The sequence below is a fragment of the Pongo abelii genome, chromosome 3 (genome assembly GCF_028885655.2).
Source record: "Pongo abelii isolate AG06213 chromosome 3, NHGRI_mPonAbe1-v2.0_pri, whole genome shotgun sequence".
NCBI classification, from domain to species: Eukaryota; Metazoa; Chordata; class Mammalia; order Primates; family Hominidae; genus Pongo; species Pongo abelii.
In genome coordinates, this window is record NC_071988.2 from 104,301,600 (window position 1) to 104,329,302 (window position 27,703).

At 41.6% G+C, this 27,703-nt stretch overlaps 1 protein-coding gene across 2 annotated transcripts in view; it reads left to right on the forward strand.

Annotated features, from left to right (window-relative positions):
* Nucleotides 1–14,783: 14,783 nt before the first annotated feature.
* The window catches only part of COPS4 (COP9 signalosome subunit 4), a 38,773-nt gene continuing 25,853 nt past the window's right edge, over nucleotides 14,784–27,703 (forward strand). The window contains exons 1-4 of one of the 2 annotated variants that reach the window (XM_054553306.2): nucleotides 14,784–15,027; nucleotides 25,253–25,332; nucleotides 26,608–26,759; nucleotides 27,323–27,426. In XM_054553306.2, coding sequence (XP_054409281.1) covers nucleotides 14,954–15,027; nucleotides 25,253–25,332; nucleotides 26,608–26,759; nucleotides 27,323–27,426 — 410 coding nt within the window. In that variant the 5' untranslated portion in view covers nucleotides 14,784–14,953. 2 annotated transcript variants of the gene reach the window in all.

Below are 27,703 nucleotides of genomic sequence, written 5' to 3' on the forward strand. Positions count from 1 at the left end.
TTAGATATGATACGGGAGCTCAGACTTAGAGAGGAAAATGGTTACTCTCTCTAGGCCTTGGTCACCTGGATCTGGACACAAAGCATTTAATGTGTTTGAAGGAATGTACCTATTTTTTTTTTTTTTTTAGTTTGCTAATCAGCTGAGTTTATAATGTGTCCATCTTTTTACCTAGCAGGAGAAGAAGATATCTACCCCTAGAGAGACTGGAAACTAGGTAGAGGTTTTATTACAAAACACCTTAAAATTCTTCATGGCTTATAAACACAAGCATTTATTTTTCTCATGAATTGGCTAGGTTCATAGATCTAGGCTGGGCTCAGCTAGGCCAGGTTAGAACCCAGACTTATGGTTGGGTTCCACATATCTTAATTCTGCGGCCCAAGCTGATAGGGCATTAGCAACCTGGGGTATGCTTTCTTCTAGTGGCTCCCAAGAACATAGCAGTGAATAGAAATATGATGTCCTTTTTATTTTTTTTATTTTTATTTTTTGAGGCAGAGTCTCGCTCTGTCGCCCAGGCTGGAGTGCAGTGGTGCAATCTCAGCTCACTGCAATTTCTGCCTCCTGGATTCAAGCAATTCTCTTGCCTCAGCCTGCCAAGTACCTGGGACTACAGGTGTTCACCACCATGCCTGGCTAATTTTTTACTTTTTGTAGAGACAAGGTTTCACCCTATTGGCCAGGCTGGTCTTGAACTCCTGTCCTCAAGCAATCCACTCGCTGCCTCAGCCTCCCAAAGTGCTGGGATTACAGGCGTGAGCCACCGAACCTGGCCCATGATGTCCTTTTTAAGGCTACCCTATCCCCAACCAACTGGCGCACTGTAACTTTGGTCCACATTACATTGGCCAAAACAAGTCCTATGTCCAAAGCCCAACATCAATGAAGTGGAAAAATATATTATTTCTACTCTAGTGAAAGGTACTGCAAAGGTACATGCGAAATGTGTAGATATATCATTCTAGCACAGAGAGGAAATAAAGATTTGGGAGCAATGATCCAAACTACAAGAGATAACTATAAAGACCCCTTGGATGTGTTGCACGATAGGAGAGGATTAGAGTATGATAGCATCTTTTTTTTTTTTGAGATGGAGTCTCACTCTGTCACCCAGGCTGGAGGGCAACGGTGCGATCTCGGCAACCTCCGCCTGCTGGATTCAAGCAATTCTCCTGCCTCAGCCTCCCGAGTAGCTGGAACTACAGGCATGTGCCACCACACCTGGCTAATTTTAGTATTTTTAGTAGAGATGGGATTTCACCATGTTAGGCAGGATGGTCTCCATCTCCTGACCTCGTTATCTGCCTGCCTCGGCCTCCCAAAGTGCTGGGATTACAGGCATGAGCCACCGCGCCCGGCCCAATATCTTAAACTCTCCATGAAAACACCCTTTTCTTTGACATAGAAAAGTAACTGTAGTCTTATGTAAATTGCTACGCCTATATAGCATTAACTTTCTTATCCAATCAAACTGCTGCTCTTTGCTCCTCCAGTGTAAAAATTCTGGGGCCTGGAACTCACAAAGCTACCCACAAAACTCTCTGCTACATAATGGTAGCTTACTATCTATAGTAACTAGGCTGCTTTCAGTAGCTTATACTTTATATCTCATAAAATGAATAGCATAGAAATAGGCTTTTCTAAGATAGTTCCACAGAGAAAAGATGTCATTAAAGACATTGACTTCCTTTGCATGCTACCATCCTCAAGATTTTCCCTTTGTTCTTAGGCTTGCTTTCTCATGGTTGTCATCTAGGATCATACATAGAAATACTACACACAGCCGGGTGCGGTGGCTAACGCCTAGCACTTTGGGAGGCCGAGACGGGCAGATTGCCTAAGCTCAAGAGTTTGAGACCAGCCTGTGCAACATGGTGAAACCCCATCTCTACTAAAATGTGAAAAATCAACAGGGCATGGTGGAGGTCACCTGTAATCCCAGCTACTCAGGAGGCTGAGGCATGAGAATTGCTTGAACCTGGGAGGCAGAGGTTGCAGTGAGCCGAGATTGTACCATTGCACTCCAGCCTGGGCAACAAAGCAAACTCTGTCTCAAAAAAAGAAAGAAAGAAAAAATACTACACACAATACACAGATATCAGCCTCAGAGGAAGAGTATTAATCCCATGTGCTTCTTTCTATAAGCAAGTTAAACCTGTTCCCCAGAAGGCTTTCCATCATGATGTGCTGGTCAAACCTGGACCATATACGTGTTCTCAAACCATTCACTAGCCAAAAAAAGTGGCCTAGAGCAGGGGTCAGCAAAGGAAGGCCCACAGGCCAAATCCAGCTCATTGCCTATTTTTGTCCAGAATGCAAGCTAAGAATGTATGTGTTTTACATTTTTAAAGGATTATAGAGGAAAAAGCAATCTCAGCAACTGTTGCAGCTGTTGCAGCACTAAAGAGACCATATGTGGTCTAAATAAAAATTTTAGATTTTTGTCCAGCCCATAAGCTAAGAACATTTTTGGTTTTGATTTTTATACTTTATAAGGACTGTAGAAGAAAAAGAAGCAGCAGTCACAGAGACTACATGTGGCCTAAAGTCTACATTTTTTATTTGGCACTTTATAGAAAATGTTTGCAGTCTCTGGCATAGACTGTCATGGTTCACCTGGGAGGTGAGGAAAGGCCATTACCAGCACTGGGTCAGCCACATCATATATGTGTAATTTCCTTTTGCTTTCCCCAACCTGGAGGAAAATCTTAACCATTGCTGAATGATCCTGTTTGATATGGTTAGGCTTTGTGTCCCCACCCAAATCTCATCTTGAATTGTAATCCCCATAATCCCCACATGTCAAGGGAGAGACCAGGTGGAGGTAATTGAAACATGGGGGCAGTTCCCCCATGCTGTTCTCATAATAGTGAGTGAGTTCTTATGAGATCTGATGGTTTCATAAGAGGCTCTTCCCCCTTTGCTCAGCATTTCTCCTTGCTGCCGCCTTGTGAAGTAGGTGCTTTGCTTCCCCTTTGCCTTTTGCCATGATTGTAATTTTCCTGAGGCCTCCCTAGTCATGCTGAACTGAATAAATGAAACCTCTTTCCTTTATAAATAACCCAGTCTCAGTCATTAGAGAAATGCAAATGAAAACCACAATGAGATACCATCTCATGCCAGTTAGAATGGTGATCATTAAAAAGTCTGGAAACAACAGATGCTGGTGAGGATGCAGAGCAAGAGGAATGCTTTTACACTGTTGGTGGGAGTGTAAATTAGTTCAACCATTGTGGAAGACAGTGTGGTGATTCCTCAAGGATCTAGAACCAGAAATACCATTTGACCCAGCAATCTCATTACTGGGCATATACCCAAAGGATTATAAATCATTCTACTATAAAGACACATGCACACATATGTTTATTGCAGCACTATTTACAATAGCAAAGAGTTGGAAGTAACCCAAATGCCCATCAATGTTAGACTGGATAAATAAAATGTGGCACATTTACACCATGGAATACTATGCAGCCATAAAAAAGAATGAGTTCGTGTCCTTTGCAGGGACATGGATGAAGCTGGAAACCATCATCCTCAGCAAACTAACACACGAACAGAAAACCAAACACTGCATGTTCTCACTCATAGTGGGAGCTGAACAATGAAAACACATGGCCACATGGAGGGGAACATCACTGTGTGATGTGGGAGGCAAGGGGAATGATAGCATTAGGAGAAATACCTAATGTGTGTAGAGCTTCAAACATAGATGATGGGTTGATAGGTGCAGCAAACCACCATGGCACATGTATACCTATGTAACCAACCTGCACGTTCAGCACATGTATCCCAGAACTTAGAGTAAAATTTAAAAATAAATAAATAAATAACCCAGTTTCAGGCAGTTCTTTATAGCAGTATGAAAATGGACTAATACACTGTTATTTACTGCTGCTTAGGTAAATTAAAGGAAAAGTTAATGTCCACATGTGTGTCAGAATGTTATGAGAGAGCTGTGGCCATTAGTTTCTGTTTATGAGGGCAATAATGTTTAAGTGAATAATCCCCAAATGGAAGGGACATCTCAAGGGAGAACCATCAGAATGTAAGGTCCAGAAGCCTTCCCTTCTACTGCTAGCATGTCACTCCATTACCTTCTGAGGTGTATAATTTGTGAACAGAAGTCTGTTGTAATTCCTCTGTAAGTAATGTGCCTTTTTTTTTTTTTTTTTTTTCTGGCTGCCTTTAAGATTTTCTTTTTGGCTGGATACAGTGACTCATGCCTGTAATCCCAGCAATTTGGGAGGCTGAGGTGGGCGGATCACTTGAGGTCAGGAGTCCGAAACCAGCCTGGCCAACATGGTGAAACCCCATCTCTACTAAAAATACAAAAATTAGATGGGCATGGTGGTGGGCACCTGTAATCTCAGCTACTCAGGAGGCTGAGGCAGGAGAATCCCTTGGATCTGGGAGGCAGAGGCTGCAGTGAGACGAGATCATGCCATTGCACTGCAGACTGGGCGAAAAGGGCAAGACTCCATCTCAAAAAAAAAAAAAAAAATTAACTGGGTATGGTGGTGTGCATCTGTAGTTAGTCCTGGCTACTCAGGAGGCTGAGCAGGAAGATTGCTTGAACCTGGGTGTTCAAGGCTGCAGTGAGCTAAGAAGGTGCCACTGCATTCTCATCTGGGAGAAAGAGTGAGACTTCATCTCTTAGAAAAAAAAAAAGATTTTCTCTTTATCTTTGGTTTTCAGCAATTTAAATATTATGTGCCTATGTGAGTGTATATGTTTCATCCTTTTGGAGGTTCTATGAGATTCCTGGATGTGTGGTTTGATATCTTTCATAATTTTTGGATAATTATTTGCTACTATCTCTTCAAATCTTTTTTTCTGCATCGTTTTTTCTCTCTTTTCCTTCTTGGATTCCAATTATACGCATGTTGAATCATTTTGTTCCACAGCTCTTGGAGACACTTTCTTTCTTAGTCTGTCTTAGTATTGCTATAAAGAAATACCCAGCCAGGCACGGTGGCTCACACCTGTAATCCCAGCACTTTGGGAGGCCGAGGTGGGTGGATCACGAGGTCAGCAGATCGAGACCATCCTGGTTAACACAGTGAAACCCCTTCTCTACTAAATATACAAAAAATTAGCTGGGCGTGGTGGTAGGCACCTGTAGTCCCAGCTACTTGGGAGGCTGAGGCAGGAGAATGGTGTGAACCCAGGAGGCGGAGCTTGCAGTGAGCTGAGATTGTGCCACTGCACTCCAGCCTGGGCGACAGAGCAAGACTCCATCTCAAAACATAAAAGAAATACCCAAGGCTGGGTAATTTATAAAGAAAAAAGCCTTATTTGACTCACAGTTCTGCAGATTGTATAAGAAGCGTGGCACCAGCATCTGCTCCTTGTGAGGGCTTCAGGCTGCTTCTGCTGATGGAAGAAAGGGGAGGGAAGCTAGCATGTGCAGAGATCACATGGCAAGAGGAGACACAAGAGACTGAAGGGGGGAGATGCCAGGTTCTTTTTAACAACCAGCTCTAATGGGAACTACTAGAGCAAGAACTCACTCATTACCATGAGGACAACACCACACCAGTCATGAAGGATCTGTTCCCATTAGGCCCTGCCTTCAACAATGGAGATCAAATTTCAACATGACGTTTGAAGGGGTCAAATATCCAAACCACAGCACTCTCCCTTCTCTACCTGCTCTCACTTTTCTTTTTTTTTTACTTTAGTTCTTTTAGTTTGGGCTCTTTCTATTGACCTATCTTTAAGTTCCCTGATTCTTTCTTTGGCTGTGCTGAGTCTACTCATGAGCACACTGAAAACATTCTTTGTCCCTGTTAACAAGTCTTTTTATTTTTAGCATTTCCTTTTTACATTTTCTTTTCATTTCTACCCTTTTTTTTTTTTTTTTTTTTTTTTTTTGAGGCAGAGTCTTGCTCTGTCACCCAGGCTCCAGTGCAGTGGCGCGATCTCGGCTCACTGCAAGCTCTGCCTTCCGGGTTCATGCCATTCTCCTGCCTCAGCCTCCCAGCAGCTGGGACTACAGACGCCCACCACCACGCTTGGTTAATTTTTTGTATTTTTAGTAGAAACAGGGTTTCACTGTGGTCTTGATCTCCTGACCTTGTGATCCGCTTGCCTTGGCCTCCCAAAGTGCTGGGATTACAAGCGTGAGTCACCGTGCCTGACCTCTTCCCTCTGTTTTAATTCCTCATCTGTTCATTCATGCTGTATACATTTTCTTTTTTTTTTTTTTTTTTCAGACATGGTCTCACTCTGTTGCCCAGGCTGGAGTACAGTGGCACAATCATGGCTCACTGCATCCTTGAACTTTCTGGGCTAAGAGGGTCCTCTCACCTCAGCCTTCCAGTTCCAGCTGCTAGCTGGGACTACAGGCACATGCCACTACACTGACTAAATTTTTTGTGTGTATTTTTTGTAGAGACGGGGTTTTGCCATGTTTCCCAGGTTGGTCTCAAACTCCTGAGCTCAAGCAATTCACCTGCCTTGGCCTCCCAAAGTGCTGGAATTACTGGTGTGAGCCACTGCCCTGGCCTACATTTTTAATTGAAACTTTAACACAGTATCATAATTATCTTAAGTTCCCTGTTGGATAGTTCCAACATCTTTGTTTTTTATTTTTAGAGACAGGGTCTCACTCTGTTGCCCAGGCTGGACTGCAGTGGCATGATCACAGCTCACTACAGCCTCAACCTCCTGGGCTCAAGCTATCCTCCCACCTCAGCCTCCCTAGTAGCTGGGACTACAGGTGCATGCCACCATGCCTGGCTAATTTTTGTATTTTTTTATAGAGACAGAGTCTTGCCACATTGCCCAGGCTGGTCTTGACCTCCTGAAATCAAGCAATCTGCCTGCCTCAGCCTCCCAAAGTGCTGGGATTACATGCATGAGAAAAAAAAACTTGGGGCATCCAAGCAAAAAGAGTAAGTGACTTATAAGAGAAAGAAAATTGAGTGCAGTAGCTCATGACTATAATCCCAGCACTTTGGGGGGCTGAGGTGGGAGAATTGCTTGAGCCCAAGAGTTCAAGGCCAGCCTGGGCACAAAACAAGACCCTATCTTTACAAAAAAATTTAAAGAATTAGCTGGATATAGTGGCCAGTGTGCCTGTAGTCCCAGCTACTTGGAAGGCTGAGGTGGGAGGACTGCTTGAGCCCAGAAGTTCAAGGCTGCGGTGACTGTGATCATGCCACTGCACTCATATAATGCTATGATTTGAATGTTTATCCCTTCTAAAACTCATATTGAAACCTAACCCCCAATGTGGCATTATTGAGAGGTAGGCCTTTAAGAGGTAACTGAGATCATGAGGGGTCTGTCCTCATGAATGGATTAATACATTAATGGGGTAATGCCTGGGTGACAGAGTAAGACCCTGTCTCTTAAAAAACAGAGAGATAGAAAATTAGACTCTCATCAGATATTTCTTAGTGATGCTTTATGCCAAAAAAAAAAATGAAGAACCACACTTAAGATTCTTAAGAAAAGTGAATCAAAGTTTATTATATCCAACAAAACTGATACAAAGATAAAAGGCACAAGATGTTACCAATACTCAAGAACATGCAAGAATATGGATTCTGAGTCTTGCCTGAACAACCTATTAAAGAACTAGCTTCTTTAACAGACAACCAAAGACTAGAGATATATCAATAAAAGAGCTGATGGTGAACATTCAATATGTAGTGGTTACTGACCTAAGAATACATGAAGATTAGCTGGGCGCGGTGGCTCATGCCTGTAATCCCAGCATTTTGGGAGGCCAAGGCGGGCAGATCACGAGATCAAGATTGAGACCATCCTGGCCAACATGATGAAACCCTGTCTCTACTAAAAATACAAAAACTAGCTGGGCGTGGTGGCACGTGCCTGTAGTCCCAGCTACTCAGGAGGCTGAGGCAGGAGAATTGCTTGAACCTGGGAGGTGGAGGTTGCAGTGAGCCGAGATCATGCCACTGCACTCCAGCCTGGCGACAGAGTGAGACTCCGTCTCAAAAAAAAAAAAAAAAAAAAAAAAAAAACATGAAGATTAAAAGGAAGAAAATAAGGCCAGGTGCCATGGCTCACACCTGTAATCCCAGCATTTTGGGAGGAAAGGCAGGTGGATTGCTTGAGCTCAGGAGTTCGAGACTAGCCTGGGCAACATGGTGAAACCCTGTCTCTACAAAAAGTTGAAAAATTAGCCAGGCATGGTGATGGGTGAGGCATGCTTGTAGTCCCAGCTACTCAGGAGGCTGAGGTGGAAGGATCACTTGAGCCCAGATGGTCAAGGCTACAGTGACCTGAGATCATGGCACTGCACTCCAGTTGGGACAACAGAGTAAGACCCTATCTCAAAAAATAAGAAAAAGGAAGACAATACAGTTTGTAATGGCTATATGTGCTTACAATATGGCTATTATAATAGGAAATGTGGGAAAATATTTAACTGTTATCAGTAATCATATTGGGGGTGGTAGTATAAGTATTGTTATTCTGAGGCTGTTGTGTGTGTAATGTGGATGAATAAAATGAGTAATTATGGAATATTCCTTATGTGCTGTGAATCAGGATTCTGGGTGTGGAAATAAGGAGATACAGATGTAATATAGAAGAGGTTTAAATAAAACAACCTAAATTGGAATTATCAGTATGCCCTCATTAATCACTTCACCCTTAAAATACATACATATTTCCTAGTTCTGTCCTACAAAAAAGGTCTCCAAATGACTGATATAGTAGCAACGAGCATCCTTAGCACTTGGACTGTTATTTATAATTATCATCCCCACTAAAAGGAAAAAGGCTTCTTGGAGAAATGACCGATTCTAGATCTAGGCAGGAAACACACCAGATGACTCTAAAACCAACTGTCACACAGCACTAGCAACACATGGAGTAAACACAGAGGAAGGATTCACGTGCAGAAAACAGCACAGTACCGTATGGACAATCACTTATGCTCTTTTCCCTTCTACAGTGAGGCATATTTGGGCTGGGTACAGTGGATGTAAAGTAGAATATGTGTCAGGAAAGAGGCTTCTGGATAACTTTTTTATCTTTGTAGGGAAGTTGTGAGAAGGTAGAGACCATCTAGTAGACTGCAACAACAGGAGGTTCCTGGCCAAGGAAATGGCCTTGTTAGTGGGGGTAATTCATACAATGCTATTGTTTGAATGTTTATCCCCTTCAAAACTCATGTTGAGAGTGATTCCCTAATGTGACATTATTGAGAGGTGGACCTTTAAGAGGTGACTGGATCGTAAAAGGTCTGCCCTCATGAATGGATTAATCCACTAATGAATTAATCCATTAATGCATTAATGGATTTATGGATTAAGGGGTTCCCATGAGAGTTGAAATGATGGCTTTATAAGAACAGAAAGAGAGACCAGAGCAAGTATGCTTAGCCCCCTCACCATGTGATGCCCTTTACATCAGCAAGGAGGCCCTGATCAGATATGGTCCCTTTACCTTGGACTTCTCAGCCTCCATAACTGTAAGACATAAATTCCTTTTCTTTATAAGTTACCCAGTTTCAGGTATTCTGTTATAAGCAACAGAAAACAGATTAAGACAAATACCAATGGTGTTGACATCTGCTAGATCTTCTCAAACTTTAACATGCAAGGATTACTAGGATTTTGTTAACATGACAGTTTCTATTCAGTTTGGGCTAGAATTGAAGATTTTGCATGGTAAAAGAAGAGCTAGGATTTGTGCAGTTCCCTTGAGTTCATTAAGATATGCCTTGCTAACCTCTTGCTAAATAACTGAAAAGGAGAGAATAAGCCTCCAGGGCCATCCAGGTTTGCTTTTCTTCACTGCTGTAAGTAAAATCTAAAAATATGTAATATTCTGTTAGAGTCAGGGCAAGGGGAATGAGCAGTCTGGAAAGAGAAGTCCTTTTTAGGTCAAAATATTTAGTAAAATTGCTGCCTCCAACAATTAGGAAAGCAGGAAATCTTCCCCAGCTTGTAGCTAGTGGAAGTATCTGAAAAGAGCCATCTTGTGTATGTGGCTTTTTGTTGCCTTGGGTAAGGTGTTGCAAGTCAAGTGTGAAGTCCAGTTAAAAAGGGAATAAAATGTCCAGAAATTCTGAGCCTTCACTAAGTTGAAAAAGCCAACTGTTTATGTATCTCGAAATAGCAGAAGAAAAGACTTGGCTTACAGATTTTTCATAGCCCTTTAAGGGCTATGAAACACAACCAACCAACCAACCAACCAAACAAACAAACAAAAACAACAGAAAATAAAAATAAGCTAAAGCCAAATCAAACTGATAGAGTTCTCTTCTCATTTAAGCCTACTGTTTCAGATTATTTCACAGCTGCCACCATTACAAAGAGGGCATTAAAAAGAGGTTGAGCAAAGAAGCTAGGATTTAAGGCAAGTTTGATAACTACTTCGAGAAATAACTTTGGATGTGTTTACTGGCATCGGAAACTGTCTGGAAGCACGTAGAACTTAGTGAATATTCAATGGAATTATAAAAGCAAACACCCAAAAAGCCTGGCCTACAAAAGCCCTCAAGTGTTCAAGCACTAAGGCATTCTCAAAAAGGAAATAGACTCAACATCCAGTTAACTTGTATTCAGAAGGTAAAGCTTGCACCCACACAATACAACAAACAATAGAAATGCTCTCAGCAGAACCAAGGAACTTGTTCCACTATCAGGGCAGTGAGTATCCATACTTCCTTCCCAGGATTCTGCCATTGTTATGGACCAGTAACTGCTATGTTTCCCATTCTTCCTTTGTCTGAGTTTTAACTGTGATTGGCCTGTTTCTGCTCCACTGTTGGTTTTTATTGGATGTATGGGCATAGGACACATCAGTTGTTTTACAGTGTATACATCTCTGGACCATGAAACACCGCATCCCAATGTGATAGGTTTCTGCATCACCAGATATCCCAAATTTTTAGCTGATGTAGAAATTGAATGGGAAATTGAGCTTTCTTCCCTAGGGAGGGAGGAAGGAGGCTGTACTGTGAGAAGAAGCTATATTATTCAGGGTTCTCCAGAGAGACAGAACCAATAGTATATATATATAAAATGATATGAGAGGGGAATTATTAGGGGAATTGGATCATGTGATATGTGATTGTGGGGGCTGAGAAGTCCCACATCAAGCAGTCTGCAAGTCAGAGACCCTGGGATGCTGGCAGCATGGCTTAATCCAAGTCCGAAAGCTTGAGAACCCAGGGTGCTGCTGGTGTGAGTCCTGGAGTCCAAAGGTCAGAGAGCCTGATGTCCAAGGCCAGGAGAAGAAGTGTGTTTCTCAGCTTCAGGAGAGAGAGACCAATTCACCTTTTCTCTGTTTTTGTTTTATCTGGGCCCAGCTAACTGGATGGTGCCTGCCCACACTAAGGGCAGATCTTCTTCACTTAGTCCACTCAGACTCACATGCCAATCTCCTCTGGAAACACCTTCACAGACACACACTAATATAATGCTGTAACAGTTAGTTTTCTTGGTATTCCTTAATCCAATCAAGTTGATACCTAAAATTACCATCAGAGGACGTGTGGATATTCAGGTGGTCAGAGGGACATATTGTAGTAGAGACTGCTGATTGTCCCTCTAAATTCATTCTTTCCTATTTCTGGGCACAAGGCTGCCCAACTGGAAATTAAATTTCTAGTCTCATTGGTGGTCATATGATTAAGTTCTTGTCAATGGAACATGATCCGAATTGATGTGGGCAATCTCCTAACTTTCCGATATGGTTTGGCTCCATACCCCTACTCAAATCTCAGGTTGAATTGTAATCCCCAGTGTTGGGGAAGGGACCTGGTAGGAGGTGGTTGGATCATGGCGGCAGATTTCCCTCTTGTGTTCTGGTGATAGTGAATGAGATCTCATGAGATGTGGTTGTTTGAAAATCTGTAGCACCTCCTGCTTTGTGTTCTCTCTCTCTCCTGCCGTCATGTGATGACATACTTTCTTCCCCTTTGCCCTTCCACCATGATTCTAAGTTTCCTCAGGCTTCCCCAGCCATGCCTCCTGTAAGGCTGTGGAACTATGAGTCATTTAAATCTCTTTTTTTTTTTTTTTTTTTTTGAGAAGGAGTCTCGCTCTGTCGCCCAGGCTGGAGTGCAGTGGCACGACGTCGGCTCACTGCAAGCTCCGCCTTCCGGGTTCACGCCATTCTCCTGCCTCAGCCTCCCGAGTAGCTGGGACTACAGGCACCCGCCACCACACCCAGCTAATTTTTTTGTATTTTTAGTAGAGACGGGGTTTCACTGTGTTAGCCAGGACAGTCTCGATCTCCTGACCTCGTGATCCACCCGCCTTGGCCTCCCAGAGTGCTGGGATTACAGGCGTGAGCCACCATGCCCGGCCTAAATCTCTTTTCTTTATAAATTGCCCAGTTTCAGGTAGTTCTTTATAGCAGTGTGAGAACAGACTGATATACATTCTTTTTTTATTTATTTAATTTTTTTTTTTGAGATTTCACTCTGCCACCCAGGCTGGAGTGCAGTGGCATGATCTCGGCTCACTGCAGCCTCCGCCTCCTGTGTTCAAGCGATTCTCCTGCCTCAGCCTCCTAAGTAGCTGGGACTACAGGCACCCGCCACCATGCCTGGTTAATTTTTTGTGTTTTTAATAGAGAAAGAGTTTCACCATGTTGACCAGGCTGGTCTCGAACTCCTGACCTCAGGTGATCCACCTGCCTTGGCCTCCTAAAGTGGTGGGAGTACAGGCATGAGCCACCACACCTGGCTGAGAACAGACTAATACACATTCTTAAAAGGGATTCCTTCTTCAGGTATTCTTCTCTTTCTCTTTCCCAATAGAGGGAATATGCCATTTATCACACATCAAGATGGCAAAAATCCAAAAGTTTGACATCCCTTGTAGGCAAGGCTGTAGGAAGCTGCACCCCTATATATTTCTGGTAGGAAGGCAAAATGATACCATTCCTATAAAGTGCATTTGGCAATATCTACCAAAATTGTATGTCTATCCTTTGCCTCATTTCTGGTAATGTTTTCTACCTGTACATATATAATGTATGTAAAGGTTATTCATCGCATTGATTAAAAATAACATGTCCTATAAGGATTAAATAAACTAAGGCATACCCTCACTATGTAATATCCTCTAGCTCCAAAAAGAGTGATTTTGAAAGACTGGACAGCTGGTAAGTTGTCCAGTTGTCTTAGTCTGTTTTCTGTTGCTTATACCAGAATACCTGAAACTGGGTAATTTATAAAGAAAAGGAATTTATATCTTAGAGTTATGAAGGCCAAGAAGTCTAAGGTCAAGGGGCCACATCTAGTGAGACCCTTCTTGCTGGTGGGGACTTGCTAGAGTTCAGAAGCAGCACAGGGTATCACATGGCAAGGGAGTGACCTTCCTAACATGCTAGCTCAGGTCTCTTCCTCTTCTAGTAAAGCCACATGTTCTCTCCCATGATAACCCATTAATCCATGAATGGATCAAGGGTTTTGCCCTCATGATCCAATCACCTATTTAAGGCCCACTTCTAAATACTGCCACATTAAAGATTAAGTTTCAACATGAGTTGTTCGTTTGTTTCTCTCTTTTTTTTTTTTTTTTTGAGATGGAGTTTCCCTCTTGTTCCCCAGGCTGGAGTGCAGTGGTGCAATCTTGGCTCACCGCAACCTTCGCCTACCAGCTTCAAGTGATTCTCGTGCCTCAGCCTCCTGAGTAGCTGAGATTACAGGAACGTGCCACTACACCCAGCTAATTTTTGTATTTTTAGTTGAGACGGGGTTTCTCCATGTTGGTCAGGCTGGTCTCGAACTCCCGACCTCAGGTGATCCGTCCACCTTGGCCTCCCAAAGTGCTGGGATTACAGACGTGAGCCACGGCGCCAGCCCTCAACATGAGTTTTGGAGAAGACAATTATTTCAAACCACAGTATCAGGAAAAGTGCAAAAAAAAAAAAAAAAAAAAAACAAGGCAGAACAATTATGTGGTGTTACTTGTGAGAGGTAAAATTTTATATTTATTAATATTTGCTTTATTTGCAGAAATTCTATAAGAATACATGAGTATTGAATGTTATACAAATGTAGGCGACCATATAATCTTCCACTGAAATGGAACGGTTTCTAGAACGAAAGGGAGGATGTTATTATTATTATTATTATTATTTTTTGAGACCGAGTCTCCCTGTGTCTCCCAGGCTGGAGTGCAGTGGCGCGATCTCGGCTCACTGCAAACTCCGCCTCCAGGGTTCACGCCATTCTCCTGCCTCAGCCTCCCGAGAAGCTGGGACTACAGGCGAGCACCACCTACGCCCGGCTAATTTTTTTGTATTTTTAGTAGAGACAGGGTTTCACCGTGTTAGCCAGGATGGCCTCGATCTCCTGACCTCGTGATCCGCCCGCCTCGGCCGCCCAAAGTGCTGGGATTACAGGCGTGAGTCACCGCGCCCGGCCGAAAGGGGGGATATTAATCATTACTCCAGGACAACAGAGGGAAAATCGCTTTGTACTGGACAAACTGGAATGTCTGATCAACCATTATAAAGTGCACGGAGTGGGAGGAGGAATGGGGACTTTTTAATTATATTTCTAAAAAGTATCGTCTGTGGTGAATCGGAAACAAAACTCATTCTTCACCACAGGCAGTTTAAGCGCTGCCTGAAAGATCGAAGGACGGTAAGGCACAGACGTGAGAAACGGAACTTTGCGAAAACGCAGTCGTTTTATGTACCGGCTACTTATTGGAGTTACAACAGAGACTTACTACTGGAGTTCATCAGCCAATCCAAAGTCCGAGCGTGAGAGCCAGAGCCTGTAGGAGAGACCTGGGCAGGCCTCAGACCTGAGGAGTGGAGCTCCGCATCACTCAACCCTGAGGGCGGAGCTAGCCCAGGCTCCCACACCCGACGCTCTGGCCCACACAGACGCTACTCTGTAGCATCTCAGGTTCCCTCTGGCTGCACTCTGGAGGACCACACTCGTTTTCTTTTTGGCTGCCAGAGGCCCCGCATCCACCGCTGAGCTGGGAGAAAGATGGCGGCAGCCGTGCGACAGGATTTGGCCCAGCTCATGAATTCGAGCGGCTCTCATAAAGATCTGGCTGGCAAGTGAGTATTTCCCAGGAACGCGGGAGTACAGAGGTGGGGAAAGAAAGCCGCAGCCTTAATCTCCTTAGGTTGGCCACGGCTCTTGGGCGTGAAGCTAGAAGCCGGCCTGACGTCCAAGGGGGCGGGCCTGAGGTCGGCTGGGGAGGCAAATGTTGGGAGAAGCAGAAAGCTGGAGGGGACCTTGTGCAGGGGCCTTCGAGGCCATAGACTTGAGATGATTGTCAGCTTGTTCAGTTCTTGATAGAATCCTTCTGATCCCTTAGGATTTTGGAAGAGCGGTCTGAGAGACGACTGCTACCCTGGCCTTAGTAGCAGCCTTCCCTGGTACCTCTTCCCATCGCTGGCCGGCCTCACACCGAATCTGGCGTCTCTTTGGACCTTCCTCCTCTTTTTTTTTTGATTCAGAGAAATGTATATTCTGGGGCTTTGATGCTGCGTTTTTTGGGGAGATGGCTTCTTGGGGCTGGCTGAGGTTGAGGAGGTATGGCCGCTGTCATGTCGTCCAGACCACTCAGACTGTCTTCTGTGGGTCCTTGTGTTTCGGGTATTTTCTCCGCCACCAACTCTGAAGGCACATAGGCGGAATGTGCTCATATCGTGGGTCAGGATGTCTAGAGTAGTGATGTTTGCAGGAATCTGAATTTTGTCGAAATTTATATAGAATGCTTAGGTTCACTCCAAGTTAAAATGTGTGACGTGCCTGTTCTGCAAGCAGTTGTTCAACAGTATTAAGCATAGGTAGGTAGACGTATATTGTTCATTTTCTCTTTGTAGATGTCACAGCATTGCTCTTTTGTAATGAACATGCTTTCTGTTTAAAGTATGCCTCTGTAGGCCGGGTGCAGTGGCTCACGCCTGTAATCCCAGCACTTTGAGAGGCTGAGGTGGGAGGATCACTTGAGGGCAGTTCTAGACCAGCCTGGGCAACATAGTGAGACCCCCCGTCTCCATAAATAAATAAATAAGTAAATAAAGTATGCCTCTCAAGTTGATCTTAATGTTTACATCCTGACAGCTGAAATAACTTTGATGTATATTAATGGGATACACCTGTTCTAACCTGGTCATTGAAATTCTGACTGTTTGAAGTAGGCTAGGCTGCCTTTTCTCTGGTGGCAAATGTAATCTACTTTTATCAGTGGGAAATTCAGCCGTATATTTTGGGCTTAACTACTTTGTGCTGCATTTTCCCACTCAGGAAAATGAAGATAATAATAGGACTTATTCTTGTTTGACATCTGAGGACAAGATGAGTATGTGTGTGCATATATACTTACCACACTTATATCACGTAGAACAGTACCTGACATATAGAAAGTGCCGTAAGATTGTTGTTGTTACTGTTAAGCTGTCAGTAAATATATATTCACTTATTGTATGGGTTGGAAATAAATATGTCCTCATGGCTCAATCCTTTTTGCTTGTAGTTTTTATAGATATGGATGAAAGTAAAACCAGCTTATATTTTTTCCCCATGCTTCCTTTTTATTTTGTAAAAGAAAAATAAGTGCATTAGTTATCAAAAAGAGCTTTTCAAGTATTTGCAGAATTCTGAAACTTAAGTATTTACTTCTTCAGGTCTGAATTGGAGATAAACAATAGTACTTAAAGGGTGCTTCAGTTATCTGTTGCTTTGTAACAAACCAAAAACTTACCAGTGTAAAACAACTACGATTTCTCAGGATTCTATGGGTTGACTGGACTGCTTTGCTGGTCTTGTCTGGGCTCACTCATGCAGATATAGTCAGCTGGCAACACACCTGGGGCTGGACTCACATGCATATCTTGCTCTTGCCTGGATCTCTCTCTCTCTGCACATAGTCTCTCATTCAGTAGTTTAGCTTGGGCTTTCTTAGGTGCCTATGAGAGGGGAAGTCGCAAGACCTCTTAAGGATAGCCTAGGAAGTCTCATGTCAGTTCTCTAGTACTGGTCAAAGTAAATCAGAAGACCAGCCCAGATTCAAGGGGAGGGGAAATGGAGCTTACTACTACCTCTTTAGTGGCAAAGTTACATTGCAAAGGAGCCTGGACAGAGGGAGATTCATTGGAAGCCATTACTGTAGCAGTCTACCACATGGTGCTATTGTGAAGATTAAATGAAATATGTGCTTGATAACTGATAGCCAGTGCAGTGTTAGCCAGTAACTCCTTCAGAGCTGCTTTCTGAGAAAAGTCTTGGCCTTGCCTGCAGTTCCTATGTCGGCAAGAATGTAGCAGGATATTTATCCTTACAACAACATCAGTTGTACCACCTATATGCTTTAAGAGAAATACCCTTGAAATATATCAGTGTTTTTTTTTTTATGTGTTTTTTCTTGTATGTACTTTTAATGAAGGTTTTTGGGTTTTTTTTTTTGGAGCTGAGTAACGAAGGATTCCATATTAAAGAATAATGGAATACATTGTTTCTAAAACATCAATACTGTGTGTTCCTAGCAATTGGGATATCTATAACAGTAGTTGTTCAATAAATGTGGTTGAATTAATGAATAGCTAGAAAGGGGCAGCGCTTGTATTTGAATCCAGGTTCATCTACTCTAAAAAGCTCATTTTTAAACCTACCAGACTATGCTCGTTTTCTTGTTAAAAACTCAATTAGAAATGCTTTCCCGTAACTGTGAATTGACACAGCTGTCTAAAGTTTATATAAGAAATTAGCCAGAGGAAAAGCATTTCCTCCATTTTATAGGCTGTTTTTGTGCATATTATGCGTTGTGTTTATTATCTCACATAAAGCTTTAGAATAGGAGAGCCACACGGAGGATAGACTTTAATGAGGATAGACCTCAAAGGCCCCTCTAACTCAGATTCTGATTCTCTCTTTGTTGTCCCAAACACAACAGTTTTAGTGGTTTTCATCTCTAGAGTGAAAGTTGATAACATCTAGAGTTTACTGTGCGAAGCACAACATTACTTACATTTAAAAATCCTTAACAAGTAGGAGTAGGTGATAGTAGGTGATATTATTTACATTATAATAAGAGAAAACCAAAGTACAGAGTTGAAATACCTTGCTCTGAGGTCACACAGCTAGCGGTGAAGCTAGAAGACAGTCCATGTCTGCTTGCCTACGAGCCCTTAACTCTAAACAAACATATCTACCTTTTTGGCCTTATTTTCACAAAAAAAAATGACTACACTTCAGATAATAATTATTTTTGCCTAGAATGCCTGTCTTCCTACTGTTATTAAATTGAAATACTTAGAATGTTTAAAGATCAACCCCATCCAATGATTTCTCTCTCCTAAAAATTATATTAGCACTTACCTGTTTTTTGTTTGTTTGTTTGTTTTGTTTTGTTTTGAGACGGAGGTTCACTCTTGTTGCGTAGGCTGGAGTGCAGTGGCGCGATCTCGGCTCACTGCAACCTCTGCCTCCCGGGTTCAACCAATTCTCCTGCCTCAGCCTCCCAAGTAGCTGGGACTACAGGTGCATGCCACCACACCCGACTACTTTTTTTGTGTGTTTTTAGTAGAGACAGGGTTTCACCATGTTGGCCAGGATGGTCTCGATCTCTTGACTTTGTGATCCAGCTGCCTCGGCCTCCCAAAGTGCTGGGATTACAGGTGTGAGCCACCACACCCAGCCAGCACTTACCTGTTTTTAAGATTTTGTCTTTAATTTTGTGTAGCTTCATTATGATATGTCTGTGGATTTGTTTTTACTTTTCTATGTCAGTTACCCTTTGCTGTGAAATAAACCCCAAAACTTAGGGCTTAAAACAACAGTCACTTATTTAGCTTATAATTCTGTAGGTTGGTAGTTTGGATTGGGCCCAGCTGTATGGTTCTTTTCTGCTCCACATGGTCTTGGTTCCACAGGGGCTCCCATGTGGGTCTGTAGTTAGCTGCCAGCCAAGCCAGGTAGGCAGCTCTGCTTCTGTGGATTGGCTGGCTTGTTGGCTGGGGCAATATAGTTGACTGAGCTACATATCTCATTAGCCAGTAAGTTAGTCTGGGCCTGTTCATGTGACAGCAGCAGGGTTCCGAAAGACAAACACATACAAGGCCTCTCGAGGTCTAGGCTCAGAACTAGCACTTCATTTCTACCACGTTTTATTGGTTAACCCCAGATTCAAGGGGTAGGGAAATAAACTCTACCTTTTGATATGAAGAGCTACAAAGTTATATTGTAAAGGGACGTGGGTACTGGGAGTGAAATTATTGTGGCTGTTTTTTGTAAGCACTCTGTCACATTATCCTGGTTAAGCTTCACTGAGTTTCCTGAATCAATGGATTAAATTGTTTCATCAGTCTTGAGATGTCTTCAGTTATATCTCTTTATTTTATTTTAGAGACAGGGTCTTGCTCTGTTGCCCTGGCTTGAGTGCAGTAGAGATATCATGGCTCACTGCAGCCTTAACATGCTTGGCTCAAGCAATCTTCTCACCTTAGCCTCCTGAGTAGCTGGGACTATAGGCACATGACACCATGCCTGGCTAATTTAAAAACATTTTTTTTTGGTAGAGATGGGGTCTCCGTATGTTGCTCAGGCAGGTCTTGAACTCCTGGGCTCAAGGGATTCTCCTGCCTCGGTCTACAAAAGTGTTGGGATTACATGTGTGGGCTACTGTGCTTGGCCTGTATCTCTTTAAATGTTGCCTCTGCCGCATTCTGTTTCTCCTCTAGGCTCCAGTGAAATCCCTGTCAGGCCCACTGACTGTAACCTCTAGGCCTCTTACTCTGTCTTTTCCATTTCAATGCTTTATTCTGGATTAGTTCTTCAGGCCTACCTTCTAGTTTATCACTTCTTCAACTGTGTTTAATCTGCTGTTAAGTACTCCATTGAGTTTCTAAGTTGGGTTGTATTTTTTAGCTCTGTAATTTCTGGTGGTTCTTTTTTCCAATGATACTTTTTATGGCTCCTGGTCTGTTGCTGAAACTTTAAAGCTTGTCTTTATCCCCATGAACATTGTAAGCATGATTGTATCATGCTCTTTCTAATAACTCTAGTCAGTATTTGACATCGTTGGTTGTTGCGGTTGTCTGTTGCTTTTGTTGATTCTAGAGAGAAATTTCATTACCTGAGGGTGCTAACAGTATAGAATCAAGGCTTCAGAATTTTTTTGGTTTACCTGGGTGGTCTTGGGATAGAATTTGTAACCTTACTTCCAAAGTGTGTGTCTCCTCCTTTGGCAGAATATGGAACTTCCATTCCCATTTGTGCCCCTCTATTAGTCTGCCAGAAATGGCAGCTTGCTTCTCAGTGCTTCCAGCAGATTTGCAGCGAGCCCACCTTCTCCTCCCTACAAGAAGTGCCACTCTACCTCTCAGCCATCTTTCCACAGTCAGCAAATACCTTTAGACAGAATATATGGTTTATCTTATTTTCCCTTTCTTGTTAGGATTTTATGCAGTTAAATTTTTTTTTCATTTCTTTCAGCTTTTTATGTTGGCTTTTTTTTTTTTTGAGGGAGGGTTGGTCCAGTCATTTAGTTCACCATTACTGTAAGTGGAAGATCTGTTAATACCTACCTTTACCACCCATTGTGATCTTAAATGATGACTGTGGTACATTTTCATGCTTTATTTATCTCCAGATTCCTTTCAAGTGCCAAGAAATTAGGAATCAACATACTGAACTTTGGTTCATATACATAAAAGATGCTCAATTCACTGATGATAAATGGATAGCAGAGATGTACGATGCCTTAGTAATAAAACTTATTTTCCTCCGTAAGTTTTTTTTTTTTTTTTTTTTTTTTTTGAGATGGAATCTCACTCTGTCTCCCAGGCTGGAGTGCAGTGGCATGATCTCGGCTTACTGCAACCTCCACCTCCTGGGTTCAAGCGATTCTTCTGCCTCAGCCTCCCGAGTAGCTGGGACTACAGGCACATGCTACCACGCCCAGCTAATTTTTGTGTTTTTAGTAGAGACAGGGTTTCACCATGTTGAGCAGGCTGGTCTCGAACTCCTGACCTCAGGTGATCCGCCCACCTCAGCCTCCCAAAGTGCTAAGATTACAGGCGTGAGCCACTGCGCCCGGCCAAATTTTTTTAAGGAAGAAAATATTTGGCACTTGTCACATTCTCCATATCAGTCACATTTCTGTTTGTATACTGAGTACTCATATAAAAAGCTATTATTATCTATGAAGCCTTCTTTGACAAGTCTAGTCCATTTTTGTTTTACTCTCACTCTGTCACAGGCTGGAGTACAGTGGCTCACTGCAGCCTCCACCTCCTGGGTTCAAGTGATTTTCCTGCCTCAGCCTCCCATGTAGCTGGGACTTACAGGGGTGCACCATCACACTCGGCTAATTTTTGTATTTTTAGTAGAGATGGGGTTTCTCCATGTTGGCCAGGCTGGTCTTGAACTCCTGGCCTCAAGCGATCGTCTTCCTTGGCCTCCCAAAGTGCTGGGATTACAGGTGTGAGCCACTTCGCCTGGCCTTACTCTCTTTTGAGTTAATATATTACCTCTTCATTTGTCATATTGCTTATATTGTTCAGTTTTATCGTAACTTTTGTTTTTGTATTATTGTAATTTAGTACTTTTTTTTTTTTTTTTGAGATAGAATTTCGCTCTGTCACCCAGGCTGAAGTGCAGCAGCGGGATCTCAGCTCACTGCAACCTCTGCCTCCCAGGTTCAAGTGATTCTCGTGCCACAGCCTCCTGAGTAGCTGAGATTACAGGCACGTGCCACCACACCCAGCTAATTTTTGTATTTTTAGTAGAGATGGGGTTTCACCATGTTGGCCAGGCTGGTCTCGAACTCTTGACCTCTAGTGGTCTTCCCACCTCAGCCTCCCAAACTGCTGGGATTACAGGCGTAAGCCATCACACCTGGCCATATTGTAATTTAACACTTGACATATTAACTTTTTATTTTTAATCTTCCCCTTTGTCTTCTCAGCCATATGATCTTCAAATACTAAGGTCATTTAAAAACTTTTTAGTATCATACACAGAATCTCATATAGCATCTTAAAATACCTAAGGACTCAATTAACACTTTGGGATGATTTTATATGGCAGTATTAAATTTCTGTTTAAGTTCCTGGTTTAAAACAGGTTTGTTAGTCATTTTATGTTATTGTGAAAAAGTAATCTCTGTTCTTAGATACTAGAATTTACATATTAGAGAAGCAAGGAAGCATGTAATGTAGCCACAGTGCCGTACCTCACTTTTTTTTTTTTTTTTTTTTTTGAGACAGGGTCTTGCTCTATCCAGGCACACGCCACCACACCTGGCTAATTTTTTAATTTTTTTTATTTTTTAAATTTTTATTTTTCAGATGAGATATCACTCTGTTGCCCAGGTTGGAGTTGCAGTGGCAAGATCTCAGCTCACTGCAACCTCCTCCTGGGCTCAGGCAATCCTCCCACCTCAGCCTCCCAGGTAGCTGGCACCACAGGTGTGTGCCACTATGCCTCGCTAATTTTTTATATTTTTGGTAGAGATGAGATTTTACTATGTTGCTCAGACTGGTCTCGAACTCCTGAGCTCAGGCCGTCTGCCTGCCTTGGCCTCCCAAAGTGCTGGGATTACAGGCACGAGCCACCACGCCTGACCAATTTTTTTTTTTTTTTTTTTTTTTTGGTAGAGATGGGGTTTCACCACATTACCCAGGCTGGTCTTGAACTCCTGGACTCACATGATCTACCTGCCTTGGCCTCCCAAAGTGCTAGGATTACAGGCATGAGCCACTGTGACTGGCCCTCAATTTATTCATTTATAAAATTGGGAATTTATGTAGGCAATTTCTAAGGCCTCTATAAGTTATATAATTTGATGAGTGTAAAACTTTGATCACTTTTTAGGTTGGTTTGTTTTCATTTTTTCTTCCTATTCCCAATACAGATGAGTTGATTGATTATGAAACTATGTGTTAAAACTTAGGTTAGGCCAGGCACAGTGGCTCAAGCCTGTAATCCCAGCACTTGGGTAGGCCTGAGTTCGGAGGATTGCTTGAGTCCAGAAGTTGGAGACCAGTTTGGGCAATGTAGTGAGACCCCATCTCTACAAAAAGAAAAGAACAGTTAACCAGGGGTGGTGGCACATGCCTGTAGTCCTAGCTACTCAGGAGGCAGAAGCAGGAGGATTGTTTGAGCCCAGGAATTGGAGGTTACAGTGAGCTATGATCATGTCACTGCACTCTAGCCTGGGCGACAGAGTGAGACTCTGTCTCAAAAAAAAAAAACGAAAACAAAACCGTAACAACCACAAAACAACTTAGGTTAATTAGCAAATTTATATAAGTGAGACACTATTACCTTTGAATATAATGTTGTTAGTATAAAATAATCTAAGAGGATATAAATGTAAGGGATCTCAGCCATAACCCTTGATTTAATTAAATATGAAAAAAATAAAGAATAACAAACCATTAAATGTATAACTTATCTGAAAGCATGCCCAGGGCCATAAAGTAATTTATCTTTTAAGGACCCTCAAACTTAGCAATACTGAAAATATAATTTTCTAAAAACTTAATATTTCCTTGCTTTCTTAGACTAATTTATTTCTTCTTTTGGAATTTGCTATCTTTTCTGTCAGTATATCTGCTTTCTTAAAGTCACTTTGATTCATTCTGGTTTTGAGAAATCAGATAACCAAGGTTGTGAGAATTTTGTATGAGTTGAGAGTCAGTAATGCTGAGTGGTAGCTTGAGGGTGTGCCCTACGAAATAAAAGTCATAAATCTGAATGAGTTCAGGTTCTATTTTTGTATATTTATTTCGTAACTCTATTCTGGATGACTTTCTGAATAATTGCAATGCTATGAGGTTTGTAAAATGTATTTAATGCTTTTAAAAAATATTACAATTGGCTGGGTGCGGTGGCTCATGCCTGTAATCCCAGCACTGTGGGAGCCCCAGGTGGGCGGATCACCTGAGGTCAGGAGTTCGAGACCAGCCTGGCCAACATGGGGAAACCCCATCTCTACAAAAAATACAAAAATTGGCCGCACGTGGTGGTGCATGCCTGTAGTCCTGGCTACTCCAAAGGCTGAGGCAGGAGAATTGCTTGAACCTGGGAGGCGGAGGTTGCAGTGAGCCAAGATCGCGCCAGTGCACTCCAGCCTGGGTGACAGGACAAGACTCCATCTCAAAAAAAAAAAAAAAAAAGAGATAAAGAATAGTATAGGCCGGGCACGGTGGCTCACGCCTGTAATCCCAGCACTTTGAGAGGCTGAGGTGGGCGGATCATGAGGTCGGGAGTTTGAGACCAGCCTGACCAACATGGTGAAACCCCGTCTTTACTAAAAATACAAAAATTAGCCGGGCATGGTGGCGCATGCCTGTAATCCCAGCTACTCAGGAGGCTGAGGCAGGAGAATCGCTTGAACCTGGGAGGCGGAGGTTGCAGTGAGCCAAGATTGCGCCACTGCACTCCAGCCTGGGTGACAGAGCGAGACTCCATCTTCAAAAACAACAACAACAACAACAACAACAAAAGAATAGTATAACACTCATATACTAACCACTCATTAAGAAATAAAACATTACTAATACCATTGAATGTTTGAGTGCTTATGATGTGCCAAGAATTCAGATAATTGTCTGCACAGCAGAGAACAAAACACCAAAATTCCTGTCCTCGTGGAGCTTGTGTGGTCACAGATATTAGGTAGAATAGTTATTAGATCTGAATGCAAATAAAGAACAAATAGGTACTGTCTGACAGCATAAATGGTATTCTATCAGTGCATTTGGCTTGGTGAAGTTTATTTTGTACAGACTAAGACATTCAGTCTTTAATGTTTGGTTTCGTTGCCTGGTCAACATTATCCTATTGTTGGTGACCCTACATACATTAGGTCTGTAAGAGGAAAAGATTCAGGTCACCTCAAATAATGTTTTTGTGTGTCTATGTATTGCACAGTTGAAGGAAATATAGCTTATCTTTTAAGGCATTTGAAAGGAAATTGACTTTATAGTTTAAATTCAAAAATAAAACCTTCAAGAAAAAGTGACACCTTAGATTCAGTAACAGAATTATAGATTCACTTTTTCTTGTGATGAGCTGGAAAACTTAAAAAATTCTGGTATACTATACTGAAAACTAGATGAAGTGGTACCTTATATAATTATAGATTTAATATTTCTTGCGATAGACTAGAAACTTTTAAAAAAAATCTGTGGTATACTATAAAGAAAACCACAAACTGTAGTACTATGAAAGAAACCAGGGTAAGTAGAAATGAATAAATACGTATCAAAGTTTGCATTAGAAAATATAGTACCCTCAGAACATTATTTTCATTTGTTATTGTTGTAGGTATCGTCAGATCCTGGAAAAAGCCATTCAGTTATCTGGAGCAGAACAACTAGAAGCTTTGAAAGCTTTTGTGGAAGCAAGTAAGTGAAATGGAAATTTCATGCTTGCCTTGTATTACTGAGCTAGGACTTTAAAGTTCTCTCAAGCCTTGTTTTATATCAAATTATCAATATTAAATATGCATAGAGATTGATTGATTTTAGAATTTAAACTGTTTACAACTTGATTAATTTTCAGTGAATTATCTTAGAATTACAATCCTAATTAAAGTTTTGTATGGTTATTGTTGTTATAATAGCTGATAAGGGACAATATAGCATAATAGTAAAGAGAATAGTTTGGATTCAAATCCTGGTATGCTATTTTATGAGCTGTGTGATCTTGGGTCAATTATTTAACCTCTCTGTGCCTCCTTTTCCTCTTTAAAATGTACTCTGTAGTACATCTAATGTACCTAAAATGTACTACAGAGTAGTACATTACTTAATCACTTAATCACATAAAATAATACCTCATAAATGTTTATAAATAATGTCAGTACATCTAGTGCTCACTGAAGTTCTTATTTATTGTTTTTATTGGGAAAGTATAAGTGGCAATAACTGTACTGGCAGCACTTGCTTTGTTTAAATTTCATGAAAATTATTTTACTGTTTTCTTTTTTAACTCCTTTTTGGAACAAGGTAGGATATAAGCACATAAATAAAAATATAGGTGTTTTTGTGCCTTCACTTTGTAGAAAAATGAGATAAAATTATCAACTTTTAAAACTTTTTTCAATTATTTCCGTTTCTTAGAAAAGTTGTGTTTAGTGTTTTTTAAAATTTTTAAATTAATGAATTAATTAATTTTGAGACAGTCTAGCTCTGTTGCCCAGGCTGGAGTATGGTGCTGTGGTCTCGGCTCACTGCAACCTCAGCCTCCCAGGTTCAAGCAATTCTCTTGCCTTCGCCTCCTGAGTAGCTGGGACTACAGGCGCCTGCCACCATGCCTGACTAATTTTTTTTTTTGTATTTTTAGCAGAGACAGGGTTTCACCACTTTGGTCAGGCTGGTCTCGAACTCCTGACGTCGTGATCCGCCTGCCTCGGCCTCCCAAAGTGCTGAAGATTACAGGCGTGAGCCACCATACCGGCCTATTTTTACTGTTTTTGTGTAGTCATTGTGTAATCAAGTATTTCAGCATAAGGAAAACTGATGATGTAATATAAAATGATAGGGGTATGGAAATCCTTGAATAATGCATTGAAGGCTGCACTAATATAGATTGTTGTTAGTATTAATTTTAAGTAAAGGTTGATTGTTTAATGACAATTTATCAGCTCATGTTTTCTTATCTTTTTTTTTTTAAACAAGTGGTAAATGAGAATGTCAGTCTCGTGATCTCGCGGCAGTTGCTGACTGATTTTTGCACACATCTTCCTAACTTGCCTGATAGCACAGCCAAAGAAATCTATCACTTCACCTTGGAAAAGATCCAGCCTAGAGTCATTTCATTTGAGGAGCAGGTAAAAGTCTAGAGCAGTGGTTTTTTAACTTGAGATAGCAGCAGTTATTTTGAAAATCTGATATTATTAAATTCTTAAAAGAGATAATCATCCAATTTCATTTTTGACAAAACAGTGTGCCAAACAGCATTTTACGATGCAAAATCAAGTAAATATTAGGTTGTTACAACTCCAACTGACATTTGCTTATAAAGTAAAATTTGATTTTGTGAACCAAATATTGCTCTCTAGACAATTTTTTAATATCAGTAAATTTGGTATTTCAGCTGAAAACACAGGAAAACTCCAGCATCGTGTATGCAGGAACATACAGGCTAAATTTAACGTTTAAACTACAATATTTTGCCATAATCCACATTGCAGAAATGTGTTGCTTCCATTCACTACTTTGATATTCTGTAAATGTAAAATTCATAGGAAAACTTGGGTGGTCTTGATAAACTTTTACTGTGTACTTGGCAGCTTAGTATGTTGAACTGCCACTTTAGAATAACTTTCCTATTTATTTTAATTAGTTACTAATGTCAATTGAAATAATTTGACATGTATACCTATTATTCCAGGTTGCTTCCATAAGACAGCATCTTGCATCTATATATGAGAAAGAAGAAGATTGGAGAAATGCAGCCCAAGTGTTGGTGGGAATTCCTTTGGAAACAGGACAAAAGTATAGTAAATAGTGGATATTGGATGACTATATATAGGATGTATATAATTGCTCACTTATATTTTTTCTTACATTCTAGTACAGGAAACAGATAAACAATTAAATAAATACAAAATTGTGTAGTATGTTAGAAGGCGATAAGTGCTGTGGAGAAAAGTAATGGGGCAAAGCGGGGACAGGTTGTATGTATATTTAAATAGAGTGATTGGGGTAGTAGGGTGGCCCTGATGTCACTTTATCAAAGACTTGAAGGAGATAAGGGAGTAGCTATGAGTGA